This window comes from Mugil cephalus, chromosome 4, assembly GCF_022458985.1.
Source record: "Mugil cephalus isolate CIBA_MC_2020 chromosome 4, CIBA_Mcephalus_1.1, whole genome shotgun sequence".
NCBI lineage: Eukaryota > Metazoa > Chordata > Actinopteri > Mugiliformes > Mugilidae > Mugil > Mugil cephalus.
The window spans coordinates 28,437,689-28,456,156 of NC_061773.1; the positions used below are offsets into that span (position 1 = coordinate 28,437,689).

Genomic DNA, 18,468 nt, shown 5'->3' on the forward strand with positions numbered 1-18,468 from the left:
GGAGAACTTAAGTGCATGTAAACACGTTACTACGATTTCTGAGTTCTTATTGTCCGATTGAGACACCCAGATAATGCGATTGGAATTGGAGTTTCCAATTGGATAATGCGTGTGCATTATCACAGAAGAAGAAGAGGAATGGAGCCGCTAGAAGAACCATCTGAGGGATAGGGCGGATCTTACCTGCAGCAGAAGAAGCGCAAACATTACGTACAAGATTAAAAAATGTAGTATTATCCGTCTGGTTGTTGTTTGAAATGCTGGTCTGCCGCATGAACGACTCTAGTTTGTTATATCGCGTAATACGTCAACCGGAAATCGGGCCGTATTAACGTGGTATTAACCTGCTGAAAAGACACGTATCGCCACCTAGTGTGGAGGAGGAGAACAGTTATTCAATTTTCTTGCGCTGCATGTAAACTGGGATAAGGACTGTAGTCAGAAAGTCGAATTTTGAGCATAACTCGATTAAGCTCTGCATGTAAACGCACTAAATGTGACATTCCCCCCTCGTTGGCCTGGGACATCAATCATTGCTCTCTGTCCAATTCTGTTTCTTCCACGCCTTCTGCCTTTGGCCAGATTGAAACCTGTCTCATCGATGTAAATGGCTTCCTCTTGTAGAAACAGGCCCCCTTCCACCTCTGCGAGGTTGTCTTGCACTCCTATGTGTTGCCGAGTAAAATTATAGTAATGTGCAGTAAATATGAGATGTAAGAAGGTATTGGATTACTGTCCAATACTGTACATACCTGTTCTCCCTACCAAATGTTTGAATGATGGAATTCACAGTGGTTCTCCCTACATGTGGTTGCGCTCGTCGACCAGCCTCAGCCAGTGAGGCCATGATTCACAACGTGGTCCACAAGTGTAGCTCTAATTTCATCGGGAATTTGCTTATGTACTTCGCCTCGTCTTCCTCTGCCCCTGTTTTGTCCCCTTCCCCTTCCTCCGTGGATTCTCAGCCCTCCTCCACGACGCTGACGTTCCATTTTTGTGTCACAGAATTGGAGAAATGGTACACACTACGTCCTGCTTGGTTCATATATGCTTGCCAAGTGAGATTTCATGGGATTCACCTCTGAGTGACTGTGGACAAGTGGTTTGTCATTGGTTACAACTAATGCTTCACTCACCTCCACGTGGATGAAAGCTGAAGTTCACCTGAGAGCAATTGTTCATTTTGACTGACATGACGTAAGCAAATGATGTTATAAAACAGCAGTGAATTGTATGAAAGTAACTGATGTGCTTCCAAAAGTATTTGCACAATAAAACACTGAACTGAATGCATTCATTTAAGAAGTTTAACTTACTGAATACAAGAGCTACTTCTGCCCTTTGTTCTCTTAGCTCCTTTTGTATTACCTAAAGGGAAATTCACACAAGGAACTGAAGAGCAGAGGCGAGCAAACAATTGTTTTTTCCCTTCTCCTTTAGATGTGTGGATCGATACTGAAATATTGATTACTTCTGATACCAGCTCTTTACACTCTAAAATCAATTCTCAAATCAAAATATCCACACTTGCGATACTTCAGTCATTGGAAATAAAGTAGTAACTGAATGGAAAGTAATTAAACTATTGAGTTGTGGCAACATAACAAATATGAGGCATTTATGATGAGATGGAGAGAAGGGGAGAGCACGGTGTCTTCATTTTGTAGTAGTTCTACATTAGTTAGTTAAACAGTCATTTATTTGAATGGTCTTTTTTTAGTGTTTGAAACAGCATTTTCACATATTTTGTATGATTGCGTCTCTGTTGGGTTTTCCTGTTGTTGTATTACCTTAAGTTTAAAATAACTAAATAAATTACTCTGATGTCTTGTATTCTTTATGAACCTATGATCTTTTAGGTTTACCAGACACATTATTGTGTCTGTATTTGCATGAAGTATCTGTATCAGATCGGTATCGCCGATACCAGTCTGAATTTTACTCCGAAATGAAAACGGTGGTATCAAATATCACTAGTTTGCAGAATGAGTCTTAAGTCTTAACCGTCTGAATCCCATGCCGTGACTTTTTTTTTTTCCTCCAGCACCTATATCTATAGATTGAGGACGACCATGGCTGTTGTAGGTTGATGTAACTTAACTGTCTTCATGCAGTGTAACGAAATTTAAAAGCTATAGATAGATATGAGGCATTTTTCATTTTACTTTTTTATGGGAAACAGAGATAAACCAGCCAGTCAGCCACCCCCCACCCCACCCCACCCCACCACCCCCGCCTCTCCCTCCTCCCTATGTTGATGAGAAAGTGAATCAGAGGCCATGCGTCTCTCTTCCTCTTTCACTCTGCCAGGAGAAACGCTCTGTTCCTGACGAGCTGCTGCTTCAGGTAAGACTGGGTGTGCTGTCGTTTGATGTAGTTTGATGTAGTAACAAAGTTTACAGAGAGTTAAGGTTTTTCAGTTTTCAGTTGTCCTTGTAAATGCGTGTGAATTAACTACAACAGTGATGACTAATGAACTACCAGAGCAGTCACGTTCCACAAGGGCTCAACTTTCAAGTTCCCCATTTTTTTCAGCTTTAAACACAAGAAACTTGCGCAATCAGTTCAGTTTCGTCGTTTTACGATGCTTTGATTTGTTTTGCATGTTGAGAACATGTCGCTAACAGCCTGTAAACTGATGTGATTCATATTTTTAGACTTTAATCATCCATGACTGAATATCCTGCTCACAGTATGTAGTTTCGTTATACATAAAAAAAAAAACACTCTTGGGACGCACAAGTAAAAAGAAAGATAAAATAAAGTAGCATAAGCAAAAAATAACAAAATAAGCATATGTTCAGGAAATAGAGACAGAAGTAAATATATATTATATCCATAGGAAGGATTAATAAGGTGCAGTAATGTGCATTAACTTGAATAACTTTTAACGTTATCTGTTGCATAAAGTTGAGCTGGATCGTGTGTTTTTTTAATCTCTGAAAGTTTTACACAACTGTCTTTTCTGCTGCTCTTCAGACCCACACAGACATTCCTGTCAGTCACATGTCGTGTAGCTCAGAGTTGTTAGCTTTCTAATCCACAACATGCTCAAGCACCAGCACCAAACTCATCAGAAAACACACCTGATACATTATTAGTGACGTAGATTAGCTGAGGTCTAGATCTCAAAGTAAAAATAAAATAAAACTAAAACTCATGGCAGCAGAGATTTAAAGCCGCATGTATTAGTTCACGTTAAAGTTAGCGGTAAACCTCCAAGTTATCTATTTTATTTTAGATTTTTTTTTTGTTAAACTGTAAAGTCTACAAGGGATTTAGATTAAGAGCAGGCTGAAAATTGTGGAGCAAAGGCCTCACCCTAATTGAATAAAATCAAGTCATGTGCTGCATGTCTGCGGCGAGGACAGTCAACTCTGTCACAGTCCTCTCCACCAAACCAGGAAGCTTCCAGGGGGGAAGATGAACAACAACAAAAAAAAAAACATTAAATGGAAGTTGCACTGATGCTTTAAACTTCCACTTCTGTATTTTTACTTGTGGGAGATTTTAAATTGCACTGCTTTTACTTTTGATGGAATATTCAGGATTTAAGCTCTGAAAGAAGAAGTCTTGGTTTACTACTTTGCATACATTCTTCACGTAATTGTAAAAACCCCCACCACTATGAATGTGTACTTTCTCTCACAGAAGTCAAGATGCTCCTGTGCTGTTGTTTGGTTCTCGTGGCTCTCGTCCCCACAACCCTGAGCGTCAACCCTGGGGTAGAGGCCAGGCTGACAGATAAAGGCCTCGAATATGGTGAGCCTTGGACCAAGTGTTTTATTCTTTTATCATTACATCTTGATGCCATGAGTGATTTTAACTTATTTTTAAGCCATACCAGCATGTGTCTACTCCAGTGTGACCCACAGAGAAAGATTTTTACATTTCCGTCTGTGGTGCAAGATTATGGAACAGTGGAGTTAAAACGATCAGTTCAAGACACAATATTAAAATATGGTGTCAAACAGCGCTGATCTCATCATATTTTCCACCTTTTACCAGGAAGACAACTGGGCATAGTCATCGTTCAGCAGAAGCTCAAATCCATCAAAATCGCAGACATATCTGGGGAAGAGAGGATTGGCCACCTTGGCAAGGTCAAGTACACTTTGTCAGGGTAAGGCAGGTTCCTCAACACGCCTCAAACTTTAGGGATATTGGGCTTTTACAAACAATCATTGTTATTTTTTTTTAGTATGCAAATACTGAACGTGGGACTGCCACAGTCTGCAGTGAACCTGGTGCCGGGGACCGGAGTCAGACTGTCTATTAGCAACGCTTTCATCAGCATGCATGGAAACTGGAGAGTCAAGTACCTGCGAATAATGTGAGTGAGAATAGATCTCTGACAAATTGACTTTTTTGAAGTGAAGTCCCTGCTGCGCCTTTGACTTCCCTCTCTCTGTCTCATAACAGTAAGGACAGTGGCTCCTTTGATCTAAGTGTGAACGGACTCACCGTCGCCACAACCATCGGCATCATGAGCGACGAGACGGGCCGACCGGTGGTCAAAAACCTCAACTGTGGCGCTACTGTAGGCGGCGTCGACATCAAGTTCCACGGTGGAGCCAGGTGAGGAACAACCCGCCCGGCATGAGTTCGCGTTTCAGGCTTTCCTCGTTGTGCTTGACGTACCGCAGAGTTCTTTAACTCCTCAACTTGCTGTTTGTTTCAGCTGGCTGTACAATCTCTTCAGAAAGTCCATTGAGAAGGGTTTGCGCAATGCACTGCAGACACAGGTGATGGCCTTACGCGGCTTACTCTTTGCTGAACACACTTATTGCACTTAAGAGAGATTGAATTACCCATCAGAGAATGGACGTGGGCCTTCAGAGGGTGCTCTGTGGTGTAGCATCCACGCAAATGAATGGCAGGTCCAAAGGTTTCCCAGCAGAATATTAGTCACAAGACGTTCAATGTTATTTACTCCTCTTGGTCTTAATAATATGGCTGATTGGTCTTGAGATGAGGTTTCATTTCCCCTGTGCATGTAGTCATATAAAAAGCTTCAAATATACTGTACATAACAACCAGGAGGATGTAATGTAGAGTGTTGGGCAAGTCCCTTCCAAAATGTAATATATTTCATATTACAAGTTACTTGCATTTGAAAGTAATAGGTTTGTTTACAATATTACCTTCTGTGTAGAGTGATAAGTTACTTTTTAGTTACTTTCACCAAAGTAAATATTTACGACAAGGCATTACAAAATGAAGGTGTGCAATATTTTGCCATGGCGAATTTTCCTTTTAATATTTTCACTTGTGTTCTGTTAATCTACTACAAGTATATGAACTGCAATTTACATCGCATAGTTTTCTTCTGTGAATGATTTTTCCTCAGACACTGAGACAGAAATCTCTACTGAGTCATAACTTTATATATTTCTATCCATATTTTTTCTTAGTTGGCGCTTTGTTAATCACCACCCACAGTCCCATTTATGAGTATTGTTAAACATGGAGATGTATTATTGTTACTGTTAAAGTATTTTGAGATGATGTGAAAATAACAACCATGAAAATCTCTTGAAAATCACAAATACAACTGACTTAACAAACTTAAATTTTAATCTGTGGAAATGCGTTTATACCTTAACAACAGGACTAACGTCATATCATTAGAGATTTGTTTTTACCTTGTCACTTGATGAAACGGGGATTTTGCTGACAAGCTTTTCAAACGCCGGCGACTCAACTGTAGAAAGATGTAGCTCATCCTCCACGACACACGCCGACATCTTCCGTCTGTTTGCTAGCAACAGGTCGTTTAGCCGCTAACTCCAGGTGTTTCTTCAGGTTACTTGTACTAGTTTTAGCGGTAAACAGTTCCCTCGGCCTCTAACCAGCACATAAAGTTCACCTTAATGTGAGGTTCTTATCCGTTTCTGTGGCAAATTCAAAATAAACTAGTGCGTGTGTAACCACTTAGAAAACGTTGACTCAGTCGTTTCCATGCTGCCGCCTTCTTCTTCTTCTTCTGTTGATTTTAAACCCGTCTTCTTCTTCTCCTCTTTATTTACGGCTGTTGCGCCTGTGTTGTTGTTTTTTTCGAAACCTCCGCCTGTGCGACAGCTCGGATTGTAACGCGTTACCGGACTCGGCAACTGTAATAATCTTACGAAAATATAGTTAGTAGCGCATAATACTACTCCGTTACTGCCTAAACGTAATATATTACAACACCGGTAATGTATTAGAGGGAGAATAGTTTGGTTCAGCTGCAGCCTGTAGTCTTTATCAAGCTTCTATTAAAGTTCTCTCTGGATCCGGGAAATACTGTATTTGTTCATTCACTGTTGCAGATCTGCCATCTGGTGGACGAATCAGTGGCCGACTTAAACTCCCGGCTGAAAACTCTCAGTGGTAAAAGTCTGTTAGTAATAATAATTATTATAACATTATGTTTCACTGAACATATGAGTGACCCTCTACTTTCCTGCAGTCTTAGCCAAGGTGGACCAGTATGCAGAGATCGAGTACTCTATGGTGTCGCCGCCAGTCGTTTCAAAGTCTTCCGTAGATCTGAGCTTAAAGGTGAAGGATTGTGCACATTTTAATTAATAAAGTCTCCTATGATGAGTTTGACTTCAAATAAAACTGTCGTATTTCTGCGTATTCGTGGTTTTTAGGGTGAATTTTACAACATCGGGAAGCATCAGGAGCCTCCGTTCTCCCCTGCACCCTTTTCCCTGCCGCTGCAGACCAGCAACATGTTGTACATCGGCCTGTCTGCCTTCACCGCCAACTCAGCAGCATTTGTCTACAACACAGCCGGAGCCCTCAGCATGTACATCACAGACGACATGGTATACTCCATCCTATCGGTTCCTGTTGTCATCTACTTGCGTGGCATCCCACTGACCTAAAAAATCTGCTTTCTCCCAACAGATCCCGCCAGGCTCTCCCCTGCGACTCAACACCAAGACATTTGGAAACTTCATCCCACAGGTGACGACATATTTCAGTGGTTTCGTGAAAAGAATAAACTTCCATTTTTGGAAATTCATCAAATGCAAATCTGTGTTTTTTGTTTTTTATTTAGATTGCCAAGGAATTCCCAGGTCTGATGATAAAGCTGCTGGTGAAGACGGTGAAGACTCCCGTCATCACTTTTACACCCGACAATGTGACAGTCCAGACCACCACCACAGTGACGGCCTACGCTATCCAACCCAACGCTACGCTGTCCCCTCTTTTTGTCCTAAACTTGGTATGTTACACCACGCATAGAATGGAAAAAATAAAATGAAAACCAATGTGTTATTTGGAAAAAACACTTGACATGCATTTGCACCAACCGTCTACACAGGACAGCAGTGTCAGCGCCCAGGTGTTTGTCAGTGGAATGCAGCTGGCTGGAAATGTAACACTCAACAAGTGAGTTTATTTCAAAACTATTTCGACTTTGTAAATATGAATACTGCATTCTCATGTTTCTCATGTTTTACGTACTTTGCACAGGATAAATCTGACCCTGGCCACGAGTTATGTAGGAGAATTTCAGGTGAGAGCTGCGTTCTAATACCAGTCACAGCTCAACACAGCTCAGCCTAATAACCTTAATGTCAACCTACCTACAGGTCAAACCCCTCAGTAACATCTTCCAACTGGTCGTCAAGGCCGTAGTGATACCCAAACTAAATGGTGAGTTATTAAATGTTCACTTTTGTACTCTAGAGCAGCGGTCCCCAACCTTTTTTTGCGCCACGGACCGGTGTGGTGGATAAATACTGGGCTTTCCACAAGCGCCAGCTGCCAGCCATATAGCACACAATTAAGTCCAGTTGGCTACTTTAATGACTATTATTTTTATAGCCCACAGGCTCTAAATATTAATTTTCGATTTTATCTAATGGACGGACAATAATGTCAAACTGAACCGCACTCGTTTAAGTTATGGTTAGCGCTGCTTGTTCCGACAACAACCGACTCGCCTTTGGTGTGCTTTAACATCGGCAAAAAATCCCAGGTCGGACCTTCCGCTGTGAGAGCTGCGTGCCTGTTTTTTCCTCCCTCATATGTCATCGCGTACCTTGCAGATAACATTGCAGTTTGTTGATGACTTGAAGAATGGGCCGGTCAAACCCTCGCTCTTTCAAAAGGCTGATATTAGAATAAATCACTATGTCCTGCACAGAGGCCAATATCTGCCGCCAAATCTCCTCTTTTCCTCGGATGCTCGCGCCAAATCTCCTCTTTTCCTCGGATGCAGAGCGCTGCCATGATCGTTAGAGTGTGGGATATCGCTGTACAAGCTGTATATAAAGCACAGTCGCCATTCGCCTACGCGCTTCCATTAACGATCGTGTAAAAACACATTTGATTTGTTTGATTGAAAATAATGAACAAAAATCTCTGTCCTTCAGCAATCAGTCTTTATGAGGGTGTACTGCGCTGTCTGGAAACAGGATGTAGTTAGTGGGGGAGGTTTGAGGGGAGGGGGCCTCTATGGATCATCCCTCAGATACTCGATCAGTTTGGGATCTAGTGAATTTGGAGGCCAGGTCAACACCTTTACTTAAAGCCTTACGGCTGATTGGTGTAAGATATGAAAATGTGAAAATGTCTACACTAACTGTTAGCTAGCTTTCCAACTCTGATTATAAGATGCTTCGTCCTACCACCCGCCTTTTGTCCAGGCATCCCAGATGGTTCAGGGTAACAAACCACCTGCTGCACCACGTTAATCTATTTTTGGACTTTTCATAAAATATCTGGGAGCTTTAATGTCCTCACAGCTAATGTCCAGGAACAAGTGCACTGTTGTCCACATTTTCCTACAGCAGGGCAAAGGGCCTGAGGAAGATTAAATAAAATAATCTGCTGATGCATCAAAAGAGCGACAGTTCACTCTCTAAGGAAAAGTGCAACAAAGCACATTGGTCTCAGTAATCTACCGTCTCTTTGACTGTTTATTGAAAAGTAGCACGTTTTTTTGTTTGTTTTTTGTTTTAATGCCAGATGTGGGACAATCCTGTGGAAAATAGTGGTACAGTTCATAGATATGCATATGCTAAATGTCTCTGCCAGGGTTATATAAGTATATATAGTACTGTACATATAGTAATATGTAAAAATGGTGATGGAGTTAATTCTCACGCCTCCATATTCTTTTGAAGGGTTCATATTTTAGATGCTTACGGCAGGATTTTAAAAGCCGGATGTGGGAATGAGGCAAATATTACAATATTTCCAAGGCTCATGTCGTGTGTTAAACTGGTAACACTCAAGTACATTCAGACTTGGATTAGGGACAGATTTGAGTAAATATACTATATTACTAACACTTTTTCCTGTATGGACCAAATATGGTGCGACTCAGTGAGCTAAGCTAAGGAATATATTACAGATTCTCTAAATCCAAATCTGAATCTAAATACGACATTTGGCTTCAAACAATCAAAAGTAAAAGAAAAAATTAGCAGTTGTGACGAGTGTTGATGTGATTTAATATCTCCTCACATCCAGACTATACTTTTATGTCTTTGTTGTAATTGTATTGTATTACTTTTATGAAAAGCATATTAAGATCTATGCAGTGCAAGACCTCATATGATTCAACATAAAACTATTACTGTTATCACTATGCTATATTGTCTAGTCTCAAAACATTGGGGTTTTGAGACTAGACAAAACTTAAATTTGTGTACTTTTTGCTTCACAGCTAAACTTGCTAAGGGATACCCACTTCCTACCATTGGGAAGATGAAGCTTGTGAACCCCCAGCTGAAGGTCTTGAAGGTCAGAGACTTAATTAAGCCGTAATAATACTTCTTGGCGATTAAGTCTTGATGAACAGAACTCTTAATAAACTCCTAAATAACTCCTATTTTTTTCCTCCAGGACTACATGCTGATCGGGACAGATGTTCAGTACACAAATTGAACGGCATTCCTGAAAACTCCCAGGATTCGTCTCTGCACTGGAACAGAAGCTGCAGCGACTAAATGAATATTACTTACATCTGCAGTGTGCCTTTAGTTTTTTTTTGTTTTTCTTTAAAATAAATTGTGCATTTCTATAAACGCATAGATTTTCTTTGTCAACCTTGTCTAGATTTTGTTTCTACCAGTGAACCGTGTACGAAGGCGACGTAGCTACTGCAGTCCTGTCATAACAGAAGACATCCTGCAGGACGAGCTTTGCTGCTGTCACCTCAGTCTTTATTGAAAATAACATATTTTTTCCAAAGCAGATCACAGCACTTTCTGCAGCTGCTGACGTTCGGACAAATTCTCTCCCCAAGTTTTGGACTTTGTGGCTCACGGAGCGATTCTGCCAATGTGCTGATCTGTGACATTTTCACACAGCTTCCCATAAAACACACCAGTCGTGACTGTTTTCATCGTCCACATGAACAGGTTTTTAGTAACGTCAGCAGTTATACATATAAATACACATATTTGGTGTCGATGGCACATCACAGACGTCCGATTGTTTTAGATGAGCAACATGAGCTAACCAAAGAAACACAAGTCAGCCTGATGTCGTGTCACCTGTGTCGGTCAGTGATGTGTTGACAGAGTTGTATCTGACACCACGTGTTCATCAAGCCGGTGCATCATAGTCTGCAGAGTCTCACATGGTGTCGCTGAACCTCTCAGGGAGCTGAGACCGAGGGCTCGACCTCTCAGGCTCTGGGAGCTGGCCGACAGTATCTACACCAGACGCACAAGAGAAGTGGTTAACGACTGAATGCAGCAATATCTGAGAGAAAGTATGACCATGATGATAGTTTCTACTGATGTGAAACTTGCTCTTCATGTTATAATCTTGATGTTGTGGTGGATGTGTCGCAACCAGACACGGGGCTTTACGTGACTCTATTAAAGTGTGCCAACATCTCAACATCTGGTTTTTATTTTGATAATTTATCAAGTGATGCTTGTTGTTGTTGTTGTTGTTGTTGGGAAAACAACATTCACATTTGCTTCGTACACTGAAAAGAACAAAGTCTTCCCTGTGATGTGATGTCGTAGTTATTAGATTTCAGTGCTAATCCGTCCCCTCAGGACTATGAAGCTGTTTCCAGATCTTGATTGTTGGATTAGCATGTAGCATCATCATTTTCATGCAGAGCCGTATATTAGAGAGAGTCTGTGGACGTCTGAGCTGTCCCTCTATGCTGATTGGTTCTGAGCTGGTCACATGTTTCATGGGCGCCATGTTAGATACATCTAACCAATATTTACCCATGGAGAAGTGGCAATAACAGAGAATAAAGTTGGATTAAAAGTTAAAATATGCCACAGTGCTCAGCCTACGGCTCCAGCACAGGATCAGGAAAACATGGAGGAAACTTCACCGTTTCCCCAGTGAACAAAAACAGACAAGTTATGGAGCAGATGATAAAAGAAGAACTGGATGTCAGCTGATTTGTCCCTATTATGTGATGAGGTAAATGTCAATGTCTCTGTTTGATGTTTGTTAAGGTTTTATACAGGAAAAATAAAGTCTTACCATCATTAAGGTGAACCTTGATCTCAAAAACGCCCAAAACCGCTTTACAAATGAAGTTAGAAATTAACCAAGCCTTATGCTAATCTTATGCTAGCTAGTTATCTAGACTAAAGACTTAGAAAAATAGCAGCTAGTGTCATATATACTGTGAAACCCATGTGATCATGTAATTCATGTCCATGTAGACAGACACATTTAACTAACATGTAACTTTACCTACTAAGTTATTATGGCTAGCGTGCTAATGCTATAATGATAATACTAAATAACAGTAAGACAAGTTTAATTTTCACTATTTCTGAGTAATTTCAACCTTTTAACGGTGATGGATGAACATGGAGACTGAGGAGAAGGTAAACACAGCTCCATGACTGATGAGGTGATTGGGCTACAAAGCATTTTACGGGCTTGTTTAAGATATTTATAGTAAGTAGACACTGGGATATTTAAGTGAGGGCCTTTTACATATCGACAGACATTGGGAATAACATTAATAGGCCAGTTAATGGTGAAAATAAGACATGTATTTCAACACAGCACATCCGCTCCATAGAGTTACACTGAAGAATCTTCCCTCTGATGCAGCAAACATGGCGCCCATGATTTGAGTTGACCAGACTCTCTCTAACATGCGGCTCTGGATTAACCCAGAAACAAAAAGAAACACAAACTAATAAATAAATCTATTAATAATGTCAGGCATAAGAGACATTTTCTTTTAGATGTGCAGCGTCTCTAAAGCTGGACCTGCATGTGTCTGGGTCTGTGTGACCTACATCCTACCTTCACCAGCACATAGTCTCCAGCTCTGATGGGAGCAGACTGAGACTCTGGCCTCTGAACAGCAGCATCCTCTCTGGGGAAGATCACCTTCGTGTTGCCGTCAGTTCTCCCACACAGATCCGCTGCAGACCTTTTACTTTCCTGCACAAAAACGGAAACCAGTTGTTGAGCGACGTTGCCTCAAAGTACGTTGGTGCAGCACAACTACGCACACAGCAGGGTGTTGACTTTATAATACAGCAGACGATTAGTTTAATAATGCAGGTTAATTAGTGAAAGTACTCACCCCCTCCACCAGGACAAGCTGTGTGCTGCCGATCAGAGCGGCGTTGACCCTCGTAGCTTCTTCTCTGAATGCACTGATGCACTCCACCAGCCTCCGTTGTTTCACCTCTCTGGGCACGTCATCTTTCAGCCGATGGAAGGCGTGGGTTTTCTAAAGGCGATGACGCCAAACAGCCAGTTAAAATTAGAGCAAATTAAAAAGAAGCGAACGATTTAGTAAAATCTGGATTTCTCTCCAAAAGAAAAAAACCTTTCGCATGCTGTAGGCGAAAAGGAATCCCACGTTGTAGCCGACCTCCCTGATGAGGGACAGAGTCTGACGATGGTCGTCCTCGGTTTCGCCGCAGAAACCGGAGATGAAGTCACTGCTGAGGCTCACGCCTGACACGTAGACATTAACGGTGTTAAAGAAGCTTTTTTTTAAGACTATTTAAAGGATTACGGAATTACTTTCAAGATAACTACATTTATTGTCATTCCAAACAGGAATGAACTCTGGAATCCACTTCCTGGTCTCATGTGTAGTTTTATTTCATAAAGAAACACATCAAACAAACAGAGAATGAACATTTAACACTTGACTAAATGTAATTTAAGCAAAATATGCTCCTATTTAAGACTCTTTAAGGCCTTAAATTGGGATTATCAAATATTAGACTTTTTGAGACTGACAGATTGATCCATTTATTTATTTTAGTTTTTCAATATTTTAAGTTTTAGAAAATTGAATAATATCTTGGAAACATGAATATTTTTCCATACACTAGTTTTTATTTTCCATACGTATCCAGACCTGGAAATTTACTAAATTATATTCCATACTTTCCATAGTTGTGTAGGAAACCTGGATTTTGCTAAACACAAATTTGTATCACTTACATAAATAACTTTTAACCAACATGCTAGCATGACCACGGGACACCAGGTCAATGGTTTTAGATCCTATTTGTACCTTTCATGTTGTGCAGCTTGAGTGGAGGACAACTTTGGGAATTAACGCACAACAGATCGAACAGACTAAGAAACTACTTCTACCTTCAAGATGTCAAATCTCTCACACCTTCATGAGACTGTTGTCCAATAATCCCCATGTTTGCTGCTATAAAATGCAGCTGTTGCCCACTGTACTAATGACATTCACTTGTGTGCTACTGTGTGGTTTTACTGTATATAGCTGCTATAGGTTTTTATCTTTATGTTGCTATCGTTTCTATTTTTATTGCCCCCGAACCAAAGAGCTGCACAACTGTAAGACAACGACAATAAAGCTTCTTATTCTTTACTCCATACAAGTAAAGATGCATAGCTTCAGGATTTTGCAGTGTCAGGTAAAAGTTTAAAGATATTAAATGTGGAGTTACATGCAGGCGAACAAATCAAACTAAATTAAAGAGAAAATGAACACGATTAGCGTTTGTAGCCCCACCTGGAATGATTTGCTTAATGTTCTTCACAAGATCGAGGTAGGCCTCTCTGGTGTAGCTTCAAGGAAAAGACATTATTATTATTATTATTATTATTATTATTAGGACGGTTTTGGAGAATTTCAAACTGAATTTTAAAATTTGAAGAAACCACAGTGATCTCTTACCCACGACGCATCGCTTTCAGAACCTGGTTGCTTCCGCTCTGCACTGGGAGGTGGATCTGTTTACAGATGTTCCCTCGCTCTGCAATCAGATGCAAAACCTGAACAGGAAGCATCAATGAAATAAGTCAAATTATATATCAACAACAAGGTGTCAGGGTTTGATGACACCTAAGCACTGAAACACTGAGGGTGATTTTGAGAATGTGCCCAGAAGTAGAATTTGGAAAATTTGGGTTTAAGTATTGTGCACCTCATCGGGAAAATCTTTGGGATGTGGAGAGGTGAATCTGATCCTCATGTCCGGATCGATAAGCGACACCTGATCCAGCAGGTCGGAGAAGCGCAGACCTCCCTGTTTGGTTTTGTAGACGGTGTTGAAGCCCCGGCTGAGCTTGGTCCGGTCGGAGCCACAGAACTGTTCCTGCGACGTGTCCCTGTAGCTGTTCACGTTCTGACCCAACAACGTCACCTCCTTCACCCCCTGACGCGCCACCAAACAAACACACACGGGCTCGTCACTGGGAACGCAGTCAGACGCTTTCTCAAGAGCAACAGAACCAGAAATACACTCTTTTTTTTTTTTTTTTACTTTCATAGACAAGACACAGCGCAAACCTCGCCACAATGAATCACAAAAACAGACAAATTGATCATGAACAGAGGAAAACTCATGGGAATAAGACCCATCAAGTACAAACAGACTCTAAAGTGCCTGGATAAAAAGCCAGTGCATAACCATCACTGTAGGATACTGAGCTTCAAAAATTTTAGGTTATTTTCTAACTTGTGTGTTGTTTATATAGCGCTTTCTAATCCAACCTAAGAAAACTCTGCTGAAAGCTTCTAAGCCCTGTAATGTTATCTTAGAATTTTCCTGTATTGCTTTTAATTGTTTTGTTATCATATTTTGTGACTTGTAAGTACCGTAGATTCAATTTAGCTTTAATGTTTAATCTGGTGCAGTGCACCATCAGTTTTAACCATCCAATCATTCTTTCTTTTTTTATTGCAACGTACCAATTTAATGTCTCGTTTTACTCTTTGGACTCATCAAAGAAACCGTCTTTGTCTCATTTAACATGCAAACACTTGTGACATTCTTTCTTTCTAAAATGGAAACCGAGTGTTTTTCAGTGAGTTCTTCCCAAATTTGATGCAGAACTTTCCAGAAATGTGTGTCACATGTGTGTAGGGAGCTTTGCTTTCACTCTTCTGTCCAGTTCATCACAAACCAGCTCCATGGGGTTAAAGTCTAGAGACTGGGCCATGGTCCACTCCATCTTTTCAAGCGTTCCACCTTGTTTTTATCCTGAGGTAGTTCTGGTGGAGCTTGGACTAAAGTTTTGGGGCATTATCTTGATGTAGGATGAAGCTCTGACCAACTATACCAGAGGATACTGAGAGATGTTCTAAAAGTTTTGACCTGTAGTCACTTGCGATCGGATCAGACCAGGACAGATGTTAAAAGAAGGTGACGTGTACAGACATACTGCATGTCTACCAAAGTGTCCAGATTTCAATTTACCTGGTCAGAGAGCATACGAACTTCTTCGAGGATGGAGGTGACGGGTCGACTCCTCTCTCTCCCTCGGGTGAAGGGAACGATGCAGTAACTGCACATGTTGTCACAGCCGCGCATGATGGACCTACCACCACATAAGACACACACACATTTACCACATTTGAAAAGACGCAGGATTCGTGGCGGGTGAACTAGGGGTACAAAAACTTACACAAAAGCACTGTGTCCCTGAGGAGCGTGGTGGACGGGCATGATGTCAGCGTAGGTCTCCTCTAAAGAAAGCAGCACGTTGCTCGCTTGTTGACCGCCGTCAGCTACAGTCAAGAGACGGGGAAGGTCTCTGTAGGCGTCGGGACCGGCCAGGACATCGACCAGCTTCTCCCGCTCCAGAAGCTCCGTCTTCAGCCTCTCTGCCATGCAGCCTGGGCAGACACCGACCGTTCACATGTCATGATAACATCTGGAAAAATGAGTCAAATGTGTTTACGCCGATGAGGTAACTCACCTAAAATCCCAATTTTCATAGGTGTGTGGGTCTTTAATTTCTTCCTCTTCATGGCCGTTAGTTGTTTTAGCCTGTTCCAAATAGTTTGCTCTGCCTTTTCTCTGTAAAGAAAGAATTGTTAAGGAAATTCGTTACATTTCTTCGGGGCAGCTGTGCCAAAATGTGCAATTTGATTTTTTTTTAATCATAATGTGATATTTTTAAAGCTGTCGTCTTACCTTATAGAACACGTAACCAGGAGGACAACATCTGCCTGCAAGAACAATAGTCTCTTAATTTAACTGCGTTGAAATAAGTTAATGCCGAAACACACGTGCAGCTCCAGGCTGTACCTTGTTTAGATTAACCGTGCGTTCATATCCCTTCTTCTGCAGGATGGACCAGGCGATCTCTGTGTCGTTGACATTCATCTGACACCCGTAGGTCTCAAAATACACTGCAATAAGGGAAAAACATTAAACCAGCACCTATTTCACGTACGGGAAGTTTCCTTGTCACAGTGTCGTGGAATTTGAGGAGAATATAAACAAGAAACAAGCTAACGGGAAATATTACAATAAAAATATTTTTAAAAATGGAAGAGAGGAGAAATATATATAGAAAAAAAAACTGTTTATTTACAGAGTGGTGGTGATTAGAACTACTTAAATTGATAATTAGTTGCTGAGACTATGACATGTGCAAATTCATTAGTGCAAAAACTGTAATATATATATATATTTATATATATAAGGTGTATTTGCAGGTGGCTTTTGGTCATGCAGACAAACCTTTCCTTGAGTTCCCCATCTCCAGGCCTTCAGGGAGGTAGCTGTCTGACTGGTCTCCATCTTCAGGACGGACCTCGTTAACTGAAACTCCCCTGATGAAATCTTGAAAACTTGGCCCAGAGGATATCTGACTCTTGAACTTGTCGACAGTAGTCCTCTGCTCTCTCGTACCGACCGTGGTTTTAGCTACTTTAGAACAATATCTGGCCTGAATACACCTGATAGGTGTCCAGTGTTTGGAAATAGTAAACAGAGGTTTTAAAGTCCGTAGGTACTCCATGTTTAGCTAGCTGCAAGAGGAAAGCTTTCCTCGTTTCCTAGAGCTTTAAATTAATAACCACAAAAGCAGCTAAACATATACATAGGTTAGCTTCTTTTAAAGTGACTTAATTGCTGACATTTAGTCCCTACTCTTAATTTACACCTCAAATGTTGAGTAAATGTCATTCAATGTCAATGTCGGTGTCACGTTGAGCCAAAGATGTCTTGACATCAAGAGAAGTATCTCCCCCTTCTTCCAAGTATTCAACATAACACTAAACCGTTTCACTGTCTAAAAATAAAAATGTCACTTAATGACAAGATTATTTTTGAAGACGACGAGGAAAAACAATAGATAAAACTCGACGTTATGGCAGCCACTGTACTAATATGTTTTCGTTTTGTTTTTTAAATGGTCCGAATTCATCTATCGACTCACAAAATATAGATAAATAGTTCAATATCTAATGTTTAATTTTAAGTTTATAACAATTTCGTTAAAGTGTACAAGTCAAATTCATAAATAGCATTGAACTGCAGCGTCTCATTCAGCGAAAATAAAAAAATAAACGAAGAGAAACCAAAGAAACCCGTGAATGCTCTTGCAACTTTATGTCCGTTGGTCAAAAATGTCCTCCCCTCGTCCGCGTCCGCTCAACGGGACGGTCCGTCCAGTTTACGGGTCCGTCTTGAAAAACCGACTGATTTGAAACAGCGTTCCACACAGCAGCAGAACGGTTCACGTCGAAGAAAATACAAAAAACAAACAGAAATATCTATATAAATGTATATTAATATCAATGTTTACATTGATATTAAGTAACATGAGTCGAATTCGTCATTGTCCCAAAACCTGGACCTCAGGGATTTAGTGATGGAGTGATTAGTTAAAATAATAATAATAATAATAATAATAATAATTAAAAAATCTAAATGCATTAATCTCTTGTTACTGTAGGATACTAATGCCTTTTAATCAAAGGAAACAGTGGAAATGTTTTTCACGCACTCAGCCTGTGGTCCTGTAATAAATAATTATGAGCTGATAGATAGATTAATAGACAGACAGACAGACAGACAGACAGACAGATAGATAGATAGATAGATAGATAGATAGATAGATAGATAGATAGATAGATAGATAGATAGATAGATAGATAGATAGATAGATAGATAGATAGATAGATAGATAGATAGATAGATAGATAGATAGATACTTTATTCAGAAAACAATCAGCATCCAGTAGCATCATTACACAGAGGAATTACAGTCAGCAAAAGG

General features: G+C 40.6%; 2 protein-coding genes across 2 annotated transcripts; one reads left to right on the forward strand and one right to left on the reverse strand.

Moving 5' to 3' along the window:
- Positions 1-2,261: 2,261 nt before the first annotated feature.
- On the forward strand, positions 2,262-10,055 carry LOC125006066 (bactericidal permeability-increasing protein-like). The gene is made up of 16 exons (XM_047581777.1): positions 2,262-2,346; positions 3,652-3,762; positions 4,009-4,123; positions 4,202-4,333; positions 4,423-4,578; positions 4,682-4,745; positions 6,312-6,372; positions 6,452-6,543; positions 6,639-6,815; positions 6,898-6,957; positions 7,052-7,219; positions 7,319-7,386; positions 7,471-7,513; positions 7,590-7,653; positions 9,674-9,750; positions 9,853-10,055. The coding sequence occupies exons 2-16, from the start codon at positions 3,660-3,662 to the stop codon at positions 9,892-9,894; spliced, it is 1,422 nt and encodes a 473-aa protein (XP_047437733.1). The 5' UTR covers positions 2,262-2,346; positions 3,652-3,659; the 3' UTR covers positions 9,895-10,055.
- A 95-nt stretch (positions 10,056-10,150) lies between these two features.
- On the reverse strand, positions 10,151-17,795 carry cdk5rap1 (CDK5 regulatory subunit associated protein 1). The gene is made up of 13 exons (XM_047581773.1): positions 16,926-17,795; positions 16,488-16,591; positions 16,374-16,408; positions 16,156-16,256; positions 15,862-16,072; positions 15,654-15,774; positions 14,379-14,609; positions 14,129-14,226; positions 13,964-14,019; positions 12,788-12,918; positions 12,539-12,688; positions 12,253-12,393; positions 10,151-10,667 (listed from the first exon to the last, which is right to left on the reverse strand). The coding sequence occupies exons 1-13, from the start codon at positions 17,203-17,205 to the stop codon at positions 10,515-10,517; spliced, it is 1,812 nt and encodes a 603-aa protein (XP_047437729.1). The 5' UTR covers positions 17,206-17,795; the 3' UTR covers positions 10,151-10,514.
- Positions 17,796-18,468: the final 673 nt, after the last annotated feature.

Bases quoted from the DNA above. Each gene is read 5' to 3' on its own strand.
- cdk5rap1 (XM_047581773.1), bottom strand. From the start codon at position 17,205: ATGGAGTACCTACGGACTTTAAAACCTCTGTTTACTATTTCCAAACAC. The intron at 16,592-16,925 runs GTTTGTCTGCAT...CCCTTATTGCAG, and splicing joins GATGGGGAACTCAAGGAAAG to TGTATTTTGAGACCTACGGG. The intron at 14,020-14,128 runs GTAAGAGATCAC...TTTTCCTTGAAG, and splicing joins CTGAAAGCGATGCGTCGTGG to CTACACCAGAGAGGCCTACC.
- LOC125006066 (XM_047581777.1), top strand. From the start codon at position 3,660: ATGCTCCTGTGCTGTTGTTTGGTTCTCGTGGCTCTCGTCCCCACAACC. The intron at 4,124-4,201 runs GTAAGGCAGGTT...ATTTTTTTTTAG, and splicing joins GTCAAGTACACTTTGTCAGG to TATGCAAATACTGAACGTGG. The intron at 4,334-4,422 runs GTGAGTGAGAAT...GTCTCATAACAG, and splicing joins GTCAAGTACCTGCGAATAAT to TAAGGACAGTGGCTCCTTTG.